Here is a 12,500-nt window from a genome sequence, read left to right as displayed (position 1 = left end):
AGAAAACAATGTTAAGGCATTTGTGGAGAAGGATGGTTCGTGTGTTTTCTTCCTACACCTCACGGTAAGCTATTTCATTGCTCTGATTGGTTAGGTCTATCCAATTGAGTGCAGAGGCATTCCCCCTGTATCCGGTTGAAACACAGCCCATAATTATGTCCCAATGGAGCAGTTATCAGACTCATATTCTGACTAGAATTGAGTATGACTACGTCAGGCTAGCTATCAGGTGGGAACCTTGTATGTCCAAATGCATTCATTTTCAGAAAACTGAAAAAAAAACTTGTATTGTGAAAATATATTAACAAAAAAAAAAACGCAACAAATATGGAGTTACAAGGTTTCCACCCAACAGTAGCGATATTCATTTTCATTCTGGTTTAAAGGTGCTATTATAAGCGATATTAGGTAACGTCACTTCTGTTGACGTTCAAACAAAACAGAGAGCTACCTCCTTCCTGTGCAATTGAAACTCTCCTAAACATGCATCTCGTCCGGTGATTGGCTGGAACAGTTTGCTATGTTTTTATGGTCCAGGCTGGACCAGGTTGGTTTTGTCGCCGTTTATGGAGCCTGGGCTGCCCACAGAGAGCGCATTTCTTTAGTGTATACAGGGCACAGGCAGCTAGCGGATGGTGAGGTAATGTTTGCTGTATGGGACAACATTTATTTAGCTTAGAAACCGTGTGACATCACTTAGAGCAAAAAAAAGGTAACTGTTGAAGTAGGAGCAAAGTATCTAGGTGTGTATGTGTCTGTATGTTTGTGTGTGTGTGTGTGTGTGTGTGTGTGTGTGTGTGTGTGTGTGTGTGTGTGTGTGTACAGGCAAAAAGTGATTACATCCCAACCGCCCACTCCCTTTTCTACTCAATCACCAACATACCGTTACAACACACACACACACACACACACACACACACACACACACACACACACACACACACACACACACACACACACACACACACACACATATTTGTGCCTATTTGATTATTTCAGACAGGTCTTGATAGCTTGTACTTTTTCATCAGACACGGGCCAGCCCTGCTGCTCTTCTCTGTGTGTGTGTGTGTGTTTGTTTAAATCTATTTCCGTGTGTGTGTGTGTGTGTGTGTGTGTGTGTGTGTGTGTGTGTGTGTGTGTGTGTGTCTGTGTGTGTCCTTGGGCCATGGCTCTGACAGTAAATCCCATCTTCTGTTTAATTAACCTGTTGATCCTCTGTAATTGTCCAGCAGGGCTGTGTGTGCTGATGAGCTCTGAGCACTGGCTCTAATTAGCCATTAGAATGTTGTGTGTGTGTGTGCGTGTGTGTGTGTGTGTGTGTGTGTGTGTGTGTGTATTAGAATGTAATGACTAGCTGACTTCATGCGTCTGATTGGCTATTAGGATGTAATGACTAGCTGACTTCATGTGTCTGTCTCGGACACACACACACACACACACACACTCTACCTCAGGAGCAGCCCTTCTTTTAATGAAGCAGTCCCACTTCCATGTGCTGAGTCTCTAAATCTGAATCACACTCCGTAGGCAGGCTTTGCTTACACACTCTCAGCATGTGCACACTCACACACACACACACACACACCTACACACACACACACACACACACACACACACACACACATACACACACACTCCCCTTTGCACCCTTTGCTTACACCCAGCATCTAACCGTTGTACACTAAACACCTTCAGTCCTCCCACTCCCACAAACATTCAGTGCCCAACCTCGCACATTAATTGCACGCACACACACACACACACACACACAGCACACACACACACACACACACACACACATACACACACACACACACACAGACATACACACACACACACACACACACACATACACACACACACACACACACACCGGTCACAGTACAAGGTAGCCTCTAGAGTGCTACACTATTTATCCAAGATGGCCGAAGCTGAGACTGATTCAGGGTCTGGGCTTGTTTGAGAGGCGACAAGCAATACTTGTCCTACCTGGAACACATCAGTTAGTTCTGTAGAGAGACGGGATCTGGGACCTGACTGGAGGTTTTGTCTTGGCCATGTCAGGAGGTGTGGAGAGCAAGTGTTTTCTGTTTCGTCAGCGGAGTGTGTGTTATCATGTCCCTTTCAGCGGAGTGTGTGTTATCATGTCCCTTTCAGCGGAGTGTGTGTTATCATGTCTCTGTCAGCAGAGTGTGTGTTATCACGTCTCTGTCAGCGGGTGTGTTGAAGGAGTGTGTGTTAGCGGAGTGTGTGTTATGTCTCTTTCAGCAGAGTGTGTGTTAGCGAAGTGTGTGTTATCATGTCTCTGTCAGCGGAGTGTGTTAGTGGAGTGTGTGTTATCATGTCTCTCAACGGAGTATGTGTTAGCGGAGTGTGTGTTATCATGTCTCTTTTAGTGGAGTGTGTGTTAGCGGAGTGTGTGTTATCATGTCTCTCAACGGAGTGTGTGTTAGCGGAGTGTGTGTTATCATGTCTCTCAACGGAGTGTGTGTTAGCGGAGTGTGTGTCATCATGTCTCTCAACGGAGTGTGTGTTAGTGGAGTGTGTGTTAGCGGAGGGTCTGTTGTCATGTCTCTTTTTCAAAGGAAGATCAGAGATCAGAGTTGCCCAGTGGGGTGTGTGTTAGCGGAGTGTGTGTGTGTGAGATCAGAGTTGCCCAGACTTGACGAGTCCGCCCACTGCTGATGAGTGAGCCTGCATTTTGGAAATGTGAGAACTGTGAGAGGGAGTGTGTGTTTGTGTGTGTGTGTTTGTGTGTGAGTGTGTGTGTGAGAGAGAGGGAGAATGTAAGTGTGTTTGTGTGTGTGTGTGTGTGTGTGTGTGTGTGTGTGTGTGTGTGTGAGAGAGAGAGAGAGAGAGAGAGAGAATGTAAGTGTGTCTGCTGGTCGACCCACTGCAGCGGCAAATTGACTTTGACTTTGACTGATGACTGATGAGTTCCCCCAAGCCAAACCACCCATCAGACCTGAGAACCTGCCTCATCTAGCCACCCTCATACCCCCAAACACCCCCCCTATCCCCTACATGCTCCAACTCGCCCCTCCTGCCCTCACCCCTCTTGCCCGAAGGGTTCTTTTACCCTGACACTCCCCCATCCCATCTCACCCCTTTTACCCCCACCCCTCTTATTCCCCTACCCCAAATCAGCCCTCCTGCCCCAACCCACGCCGCCCTCCTGCCCCAGAGTAGCTGCTTGTAAGCCCGATACAGCCACCGTGTCTCCTCTAATCCCAGCCTTGCCCCATTGGCCCCACAGGTGGTACAGGACAGAAAGCGCCAGCCTGGGGCAGTGCAGTCATGCGACGAGGGGGGCCAGGGGGGGCCCTACCAGGAGCCGGTGGCCGCGCTGGCCCAGAACTGCGCCCTCATGCACAACGTGCTCGGCCCCGCCTGCATCTTCCTCAGGAAGGGCTTCGCCGAGAACCGGCAGGCTGTACGTAAGTCTGGACACACACATGCCATAACACACCGGAACACGCCACTCACACACCACACACACACCACTCAACACCACTCACACCAGGACACAGCACACACACCACACACATGCCCTAACACACCAGGACACACCACTTACACCAGGACACACCACACACACCACACACACCACACACACCACACACACCACTCACAGCACACATACCACACACACCACACACACCACTCACAGCACACACACCACACACACCACACACATGCCCTAACACACCAGGACACACTACTCTGCGCTGCACCATTCACCTCTCATTGTTTCTCTCTATCTCTAAGTCTAGACACACACACCATAACATCTCCAACTTTGTGCCCCCTCTCTCTTTTTTTCTCTCTCTCTCTCCCTCACTCTCTCTCTCTCCCTCCTCTCTCTCTCCCTCACTCTCTCTCCCTCTCTCTCTCTCTCCCTCGCTCTCTCTATATCTCCCTCAACTACTGTTTATCTCCTTCTCTACATCTGGACATCACACCACAGCACCTCCTCTACTCCTCTCTTCTCTGTTTCTCTCTCTATCTCTCTATCCTTCTATCTCTCTGCCCACCACCATCCCTCTCTCCCCATCTCTCTCCACACACACCTTGTCTGAGAGTGCTGAACGGAGCCAAAGACCTAAACTAGGTCCTCCTTTTTACCATAAGAAAACGCCTATCGCCAAAAATACCTAAACCTGCATAGTGTACCTTTAATGACGTTCTCTGGCTACTTGAGAAGTTCTTTTTCTTGTATGTTTAACACACACAGTAGACATACACTGTGAGAAGTGTAACAAAGACATACAAATGAATGTATAGCCCATTCACATATACATCATGTGGAAACGTGATCACATACCTCGTTGGACGCATAACCAATGGAGGGAGTAAAACAAACAGGCACTTGAAATGCTTTCTTACATCTCAGGGATTAACTTGCAACTTTGGCTACAGGAACTTCAGCAGTGGCGTGGCTGCCATCTCCTCAATTAGGTGTCCCAGTAATACAATTCCCCCTTGCAACACATCCCCCTTGCAACACATGGCACATGCTCTATTACACTCCTAAAACAAAGGTGTTGGAAACAACAAAAACTGTGTTGTCCCTATCTGGACATAGAGATGTGTTAAAAACAACGTTAGTTTCAACACATTCGTTTTAAAGAGTGTACATTTGCCCAGGTGCATCATGGGAGCGGTAATGTTACAGAAAAATATGAGCACAACATAAAATGACTAAATGTGCTCTCTGCTTCGCCGCCTTCAGTGATCCAGACTCTCTCCTCCCCCTTTTTGTTTAAATAGCATTTTTGTTTTGATTGTATGGAGGGATGCTCGATTATTTAAGTTGTGTATGAATATTTTTGGTTTAATTTAAACTATCACAATATGATTTGAAACTTATAAAACGTGTTTTGTGTTGTTTGATTTGTGTGATAGTTTAGCTCTACGGTGACTATATTTGAATTGGCAGCAAATGCTGCCCTGGCACCCCAGAGACAATTGAATCTCTAAATTTAAAAAATAAGATTCAGATTAGTCCACGTTACAGAATGGCACCCCAGATGGGACCTGAACATAGTTAACAGGCGGGACACTGTCTAACTAATCACACAGGCGTTTTTTCCCAAGAAGTAAACGAACATTCCTGAACTTACACTGGTGTTTTTGCTGAACTGCGCCACAGAAAGACTGGGATACGATTATAGGACTGAAAAGCCTTTTTGAACATTGAAAGAACTCTCTGCCTATGTGGATAAAAAAAAAACACACATACACCCATTGTGAAACAGTGTGCTGAGTTACTGAATTCTCTGCAATGTTTATTGTTAATCATTAACTAATGAACTGTGTGTTTTTGAATGCAATATTGTAGGAATCTCATAAGAGTATAGTTCTTGTACTGCTGCTGTTTTTCTACCCTCTCCTGCTCTTTTTCAGCAGATATCTAATCTGTGGCCTTTACTACTGTGCACTATAGGGTGTTCAGTCACTGTAGCATTCCCTTAAGTCACCTCAGTAGGGACCATTATTAATGAATCATGTCTGCCCAAGGTGATCAGCTAGATTCCACTCATTCCAAGTCACTTTTGGATCTTAGTCTTCTTGCTCCACCCAATATAGCCACTCCACAAAATGCATTATTTTCCATATCCTCCCAGCCCACTACTCTACCTAGTCGCCTGACTAGCCCACCAAATTTACCCAAAGTTTCAGGAATGTCTGATTGTCCTGGTTCTATGCCCCTAAGATTGCTTCCAGGCAGTTCTCCACCACCAGGAGATGCTCAAGAACCTGATATGGAGATGGCTACTTCTCCATCCACTTGTTCCTCTGCACCCTCAGCTCAGCGTGACTTGCCTACTACTCTTCCCTATGCCTGGAAAAACCCTGGGAAGACTGGCTTTGCAGTCTTTGGGCCATGCAGAGAACTGGTCTTTACTTTTTGAGAAATTAGATTACTGCAATAGTCAGGTGTGTGATCTGTCAAAGCAAATGGGACGGAGTCGGGTTTCATTTAGAGGCCAAACTGAAGGTTTTTGCTGACAAAACCGAGGAGCAGTTTATTAAACTTGATAAAACTAATGCAGAACATAAAGACCAACTAGATGTTGAATTAGACAAAATGTTAAAGGGAATAAAGCCTATGATTGCTGAGGAGATGAAAAGTCAGGACACCCGCACAGCCTCAGTGAAGTCCGATTTATGGTGGAACAGCTGCAAAGTGAAGTTCAGCAGGACATTCATGGCCATCACCAGAGTTTCCTTTGCCACTCATAATATCCTGTCACAAAAATGGATCATTGTGTTAGCGTGCTTGATCAATTATGTGTTGCCATGAGCAACTTACAGACAGAAAACAGTGAACAAAACAGTAAATTGAAGGCTCTTGAAAAAAAATTGAAAGCAGTTTTTCTAACACAAATTCCCTCCTTTCCCGTTCAACGCCTCTGCTCAGGTCAATTCACCTGGGCCCAGGACAACCAGTGTCATCAAAACAGACCATCTAAAACTGTCTTTTTTCTACCTATGGCAGATCACATGATGATCCGGATCCTCTTCTGTATTTGTCCAAGTGTCAAGACTTTCTGGCTGTTCATCCTCTGTCTGATGCAGAGATCCTTGCCAGCTTTAGGACTGTTCTGCATGGCACCGCTCACGATTGGTGGGAGATTGCCAGAACTCAGGTTGTGTCTTGGGCTGAGGTAACCATTGACCTAAGGCAATAATGTCTGTACCTTGCCAGTGGCAGTGCTCTCTCCCAAAGCACTGGCCTACCGAGTAGTCCTTGGTCTTGATTACTTATATTACAGTGGATTACAAATCCATGCATCTGACCACCAGTACAGTTTTAAAAACAAACCAGAGATCTACTTCTTTCAACTGAGTGATGAGCAAGCCTCCAACTGCAGTGTTACTCCCAAACTCACTCTCTTGTCCTCTGTTCCTCCTCCTTGCTTGACTCCACTTCCTGTTGCACTAACTTCTCAGGATTACATTGACAGTGCAGTTGCAAATGCTGACGTACATGAAGGGGGAAAAACAAGCCTAAGACAACTGTTGGAGTCCCAGCCTGAACTTTGTTCTTTGAAGCCAGGAAGAACCACACTGTTGCAACATCATATATACACCAACACCGAGGTTCCAATCAAGCAGAAGCCATACCGTGATGTCTGCAGAAAACAATTGATTGTAGAACAGCAGCTTCAAGAAATGCTCAACGATGGGATTGTTGAACCATCATATTCTGGCTGGTCTTCTCCTGTTGTACTGGTCCCAAAGAAAGATGGGAAGTCAAAGGTTCTGTGTTGACTACGGAAATTGAATGCAGTGACCGAAACGGACTTACCCGTTGCCTAATATCAATGAGCTACTTGAATCACTAGCTGGGTGCTCAGTCTTTTCCACTTTGGACCTCAATAGTGGATACTGGCAGGTCGCCATGAATGACTCCAGCAAATTGAAAACAGCCTTTTGTGACCCCTGCTGGCCTTTTTCAGTTCAGGGTAATGCCTTTTGACTCAAGAACGCCCTCCTCTTTCCAGCGGTTAATGGAACGAGCGCTGAACTTAGAGGGAAGAATTGCTTAGTTTATTTGGGCGATATCGTGATATATTCCTCTACAGTTGAACAACACTTCCAAGATCTAAACGCCGTGACTTCAGAAACTCCGAGGCTGCAGGACTTACATTGAATCTAAAAAATCCAAGTTCTGTCTCCGCAAATCAAATACCTGGGTCATGTCATATCTGCCAAAGGGATAGCCGCAGATCCAGTAAAAGTGGAAGCTATCAAATCCTACCCAGCACCTACGAACATAAAGGAAGTACAGCTTCATGGGTTTAGCTGGCTGGTACCATCGCTTTGTGCCAGGGTTCTCTCAAGTGGCTGAACCAATCAATGCCCTGAAAGAAAAGGACGAGCCTTCAAATGGGTGATGAGTGTCAGAAGTCATTTGATATACTCAAAAGCCATCTTACCTCTCCTCCCATTCTGGGACATCCTGACCTGGATTTTCCTTTCCTTGTATATACAGACGCCAGTGACGTGGGATTGGGTGCAATCCTGGCCCAAAAGAAGGGAGTCGGTCACGAGAGGTGATCGCTTATGCAAGCCGTGCACCCTAAACAAAGCAGAGCGCAATTACTCTGCTACAGAGAGAATGTTTGGCAGTTATCTGGGCTCTAGAGAAATGGGAGCATTATTTGGAACCAAAGTTGTTTACTGTGGTGACTGACCATGCCTCCTTACAGTGGGTAATGAACAGCACTAAAACGTCTAGTCGCCTTATAAGATGGGCACTTCGACTCCAAAAAATTCAATTTGTAATTGAATACCGGAAAGGCAAACTCAATGTGGCACGGATGCTCTGTCTAGATTCCACCTCGGCCCTGCCTGTATGATGACTTCCAGTCAGAAGGATACAGAAGACTTTCCCTTTTCCATGACCACACTGTGGGGGAACAACAGAAAGATCCTGAAATATCCAGCATCATCAAAGCCTTAGCTGAGGGTTGTAAAGTCTCAGAATCCAAATATTCTGTGATTGAGAATATGGTTTATAGGAAATCTCACCTAGCTGACAATAAATACCATTACCGTCTTTGGGTGCCAAAAACACTCATAACCACCATTCTACAGGCATATCACAATTCTCCGTTGTGTGGCCATCAAGTTTTGTAAGTTTAAAACATACAAACGTCTCCATGACGTAGTTTTCTGGCCAAAAATGTGGGACGACGTCAAGAACTTCATCCGATCCTGTTTGAAATGTCAGACCTACAAAGGGGAAAATAACAAACCTTGTGGCAAAATACAACAGACTGAAGTAACTTTCCCAAATGAGATGTTGGGAGTGGATATTATGGGGCCTTTTCCCCGTAGCCCAAGCTGCCATGAGTACTTACTAGTATTTGTGGATTACTACACCCGCTGGGTGGAATTATTTCCCATGCGTGCTGCTACTGCACCAGTAATTGCAAAGCTGTTTCAAAAAGAAATTCTCACACGCTGGGGAGTTCCAGACTTTCTTCTATCGGACAGAGGCTCACAATTTGTCTCCAACTTGTTTACAGAACTCTGTGAAACATGGACAGTTACCCATAAACTCACTACCGCGTACCATCCACAAACCAACATGACTGAAAGGGTAAACAGGAGCATAAAATGCATGATTTCACAATTTGTCGAGGATAATCATCGGAAATGGGACCAATACCTTCCTGAATTCAGATTTGCACTAAACTCCTCCGTACATGAAACAACAGGCTTGACAGCTGCGGAGCTTCACTTGGGGCGAAAACTCAGAAGTCCTGTGGATAAACTTGTACAGGGACAAGCCCTATCACCTGATTCCGCTGGCTATGAAGTGGTGCAGCACATCAAAAACCTACAAATAAAGGCACACCTCAGCAGCAAAAAGGCAAAAGCTAGACAGCTGAGAAATTATAATAAAAAAAGAAGAGATGTAACTTACCAACCCAGAGATAGAGTGTGGGTTCGTAACCATGCTCAATCCTCAGCAGCAAAGCACTTTACAGCAAAACTAGCCCAAATGGAAAGGACCTTACAGAGTCATACAGCAGTTAGGCCCTGTGAATTTCAAGTTGTCAGAGAAGACACGGGAGAAGACCTGTGTACAATCCATGTAAACAATCTAAAACCTTGTTTTCCCACTGCTGCTGAAAAAGATGCTCAAGAAAAGCAGAGTGTGCTCAACATTTTCTTGGAAGAGTCTGATGACTAACGATTTTCATGGCTTTGGTTGAGTAGGCGTTCTTTGCCAACCATGGGTTGTTTTTCCATGGGGAAAGAGTGTAGCGGGCAGCTCCATATTTTTATAATAAAAATGTATTTACTTTAGGCTTATCCAACCGGGTTGCTTAAACGCCAATTAGGTTAACGTCCACGCAGTCAGCTGAATGATAAAGGCTGTTTGGCCTAACCTGCGAGAGGAGCTAATGACAGGAAGCTCTATCGGAGAGAGTAGTTACCGAGGGCATGTGAGACATGACGGGAGAGCATTTTAAAACAGAACATTCACACTGGATAAGTTACATTGGATTCCTCTAGATCGCATTACCCACTTGTGGATTAATCCCTTTGAGGAATTCCTATGAAGCAGCCCCAGCGGACCCTGAGCAAAATAGGACCGGCTCAAACTATTTTGTGTTGCGCGCCGACGAATGGATCGGTAGCATGGCAAGATGTTTTCCTTTCTCTTGTCGAGGTGTTGCGGAAGATCCCTGGTTCAAGTCGTGGGCCTACTCTGCAGCTCCCTGGCTAGTCTCCCGCTGGTAACTAAACACTCATCTCCGAGTTCACGTTCCCTTCCACCAGTATACAAATAATTCAACATATTTCACAACTTCGCTTTCCTTCAGTGACTCAGACTCTCTCCTACGCCCCTTTTTTGTTTAAATAGCATTTTTGTTTTTGATTGTATGGAGGGATATCGATTATTTAAGTTGTGTATGAATATTTTTGGTTTAATTTTAAACTATCACAATATATGATTTGAAACTTATAAAAAGCGGTTTGTGTTGTTTGATTTGTGTGATAGTTTAAACCTAACGGTGACTATATTTGAATTGGCAGCAAATACTGCCTGGCACCCCAGAGACAATTGAATCTCTAAATTTAAAAATAAGATTCAGATTAGTCACGTTACAATATAATAATCAGACACTATACTGGCACTCATAGAGTTAAGCATGTGAATATGTAATAATCAGACACTATACTGGCACTCATAGAGTTAAGCATGAATATATAATAATCAGACACTATAATGGCACTCATGGGGTTCCTATTACAGTAGAATGAGTAGAAAGTTATGATCATATTATTAGAGACATGGGATGTCAGGCTCCATTAATGTTCCTATCAATCCTTTCTCTATCACTCCTCTCTCTGTGCACTTCTCTGCCTCTCTCTATCCATCTTTCTCTCTTCTCTCTATCCATCTTTCTCTCTTCTCTCTCTCTCTGTCCATCTTTCTCTCTTCTCTCTCTCTGTCCATCTTTCTCTCTCTTCTCTCTCTCCATCCATCTTTCTCTCTTCTCTCTCTCTCTCTCCATCTTTCTCTCTCTTCTCTCTCTCTCCATCTTTCTCTTCTCTCTCCATCCATCTTTCTCTTCTCTCTCTGTCCATCTTTCTCTTCTCTCTCTCTCTCTCTCTGTCCATCTTTCTCTTCTTCCATCCATCTTTCTCTCTTCTCTCTCATCCATCTTTCTCTCTTCTCTCTCTCTCTGTCCATCTTTCTCTCTTCTCTCTCTCTGTCCATCTTTCTCTCTTCTCTCTCCATCTTTCTCTCTTCTCTCTCTCTCTGTCCATCTTTCTCTCTTCTCTCTCTCTGTCCATCTTTCTCTCTTCTCTCTCCATCTTTCTCTTCTTCCATCCATCTTTCTCTTCTCTCTATCCATCTTTCTCTCTCTTCTCTCTCTGTCCATCTTTCTCTCTCTTCTCTCTCATCCATCTTTCTCTCTTCTCTCTCTCTCTGTCCATCTTTCTCTCTTCTCTCTCTCTGTCCATCTTTCTCTCTTCTCTCTCCATCCATCTTTCTCTCTTCTCTCTCTGTCCATCTTTCTCTCTTCTCTCTCTCTCTCTGTCCATCTTTCTTCTCTCTCTCTCTCTCCATCTTTCTCTCTCTCTCTCCATCTTTCTCTTCTCTCTCCATCCATCTTTCTCTCTCTCTCTCTCTGTCCCTCTGACCTGCTCTGCCTCTTTCTCTAATTTCCCTGCCTGCCCCACACACACACACACACACACACACACTTTTTTCTTTCTCCCTTTTCCCCTCTTTCTCTCACTCTCTCTCATTATTCCACATCTTCCTCTCTCCTTCTGTCACCCAGTGGCATTGTAGTTCATTAACCTCGGAGGTGCCACACACACACACACACACACACACACACATAAACATGCCATGCCACACACACACACACACACATACCATGCCATGCCATGCACACACACACACACACACACACACACACACACACACACACCATGCCATGCCACACACACACACACACACACACACACACACACACACACCATGCCATGCCAGAGAGGAGAGGAGAGAAAGCACTGATGCCTCCTTGATGCCCATGGCCATGACTGGCACCACACGCCTGCGTGCACATGTGCACTCCCTGGCACCACCACTGTGTGCTGTTGGAATGTGCTGTATGATGCCCATGCACGCTGATGCCAGTTCAGCCATTAGGGGAAGCGCTACACACACACACACACACACACACACACATACACACACACACACACACACACACACAAACATACACACACACACATATTACACACACACACACACACACACACATGCTGTATGCTCACACTCACTTACACATACTGTATACTCACACACACACACACATACCATGCACACACCCACACACACAGGGTTGTGTGTGTGTGTGTGTGTGCTAGCCCTCGGTCACATCACACTGACCGAGCTGCGATCGGACTTGAGTTACCAGATGCTCTTTCAGTCTGTTGTCTTCTGCTCT

General features: G+C 45.3%; 1 protein-coding gene and 1 long non-coding RNA gene across 4 annotated transcripts in view; one reads left to right on the top strand and one right to left on the bottom strand.

Moving 5' to 3' along the window:
• The window catches only part of cabp1b (calcium binding protein 1b), a 41,335-nt gene that overhangs the window by 19,907 nt on the left and 8,928 nt on the right, over positions 1–12,500 (top strand). Inside the window, exon 2 of one of the 2 annotated variants that reach the window (XM_048258603.1) lies at positions 3,269–3,436. The exons of the other annotated variant lie outside the window; for it this stretch is intronic. Coding sequence (XP_048114560.1) covers positions 3,269–3,436 — 168 coding nt within the window. The remainder of the gene's footprint in view (positions 1–3,268; positions 3,437–12,500) is intronic. 2 annotated transcript variants of the gene reach the window in all.
• On the bottom strand, positions 8,658–9,518 carry LOC125304385. 2 transcript variants are annotated; one of them, XR_007195231.1, is made up of 4 exons: positions 9,446–9,518; positions 9,188–9,358; positions 8,877–9,048; positions 8,658–8,748 (listed from the first exon to the last, which is right to left on the bottom strand). It is a non-coding gene; the product is annotated as an uncharacterized LOC125304385 (long non-coding RNA). The 2 variants fall into 2 exon arrangements; XR_007195230.1 differs by having other exon boundaries at positions 9,188–9,488.

The sequence above is a fragment of the Alosa alosa genome, chromosome 12, assembly GCF_017589495.1.
Source record: "Alosa alosa isolate M-15738 ecotype Scorff River chromosome 12, AALO_Geno_1.1, whole genome shotgun sequence".
NCBI classification, from domain to species: Eukaryota; Metazoa; Chordata; class Actinopteri; order Clupeiformes; family Clupeidae; genus Alosa; species Alosa alosa.
This window is presented reverse-complemented; position numbering and strand designations above follow the sequence as displayed.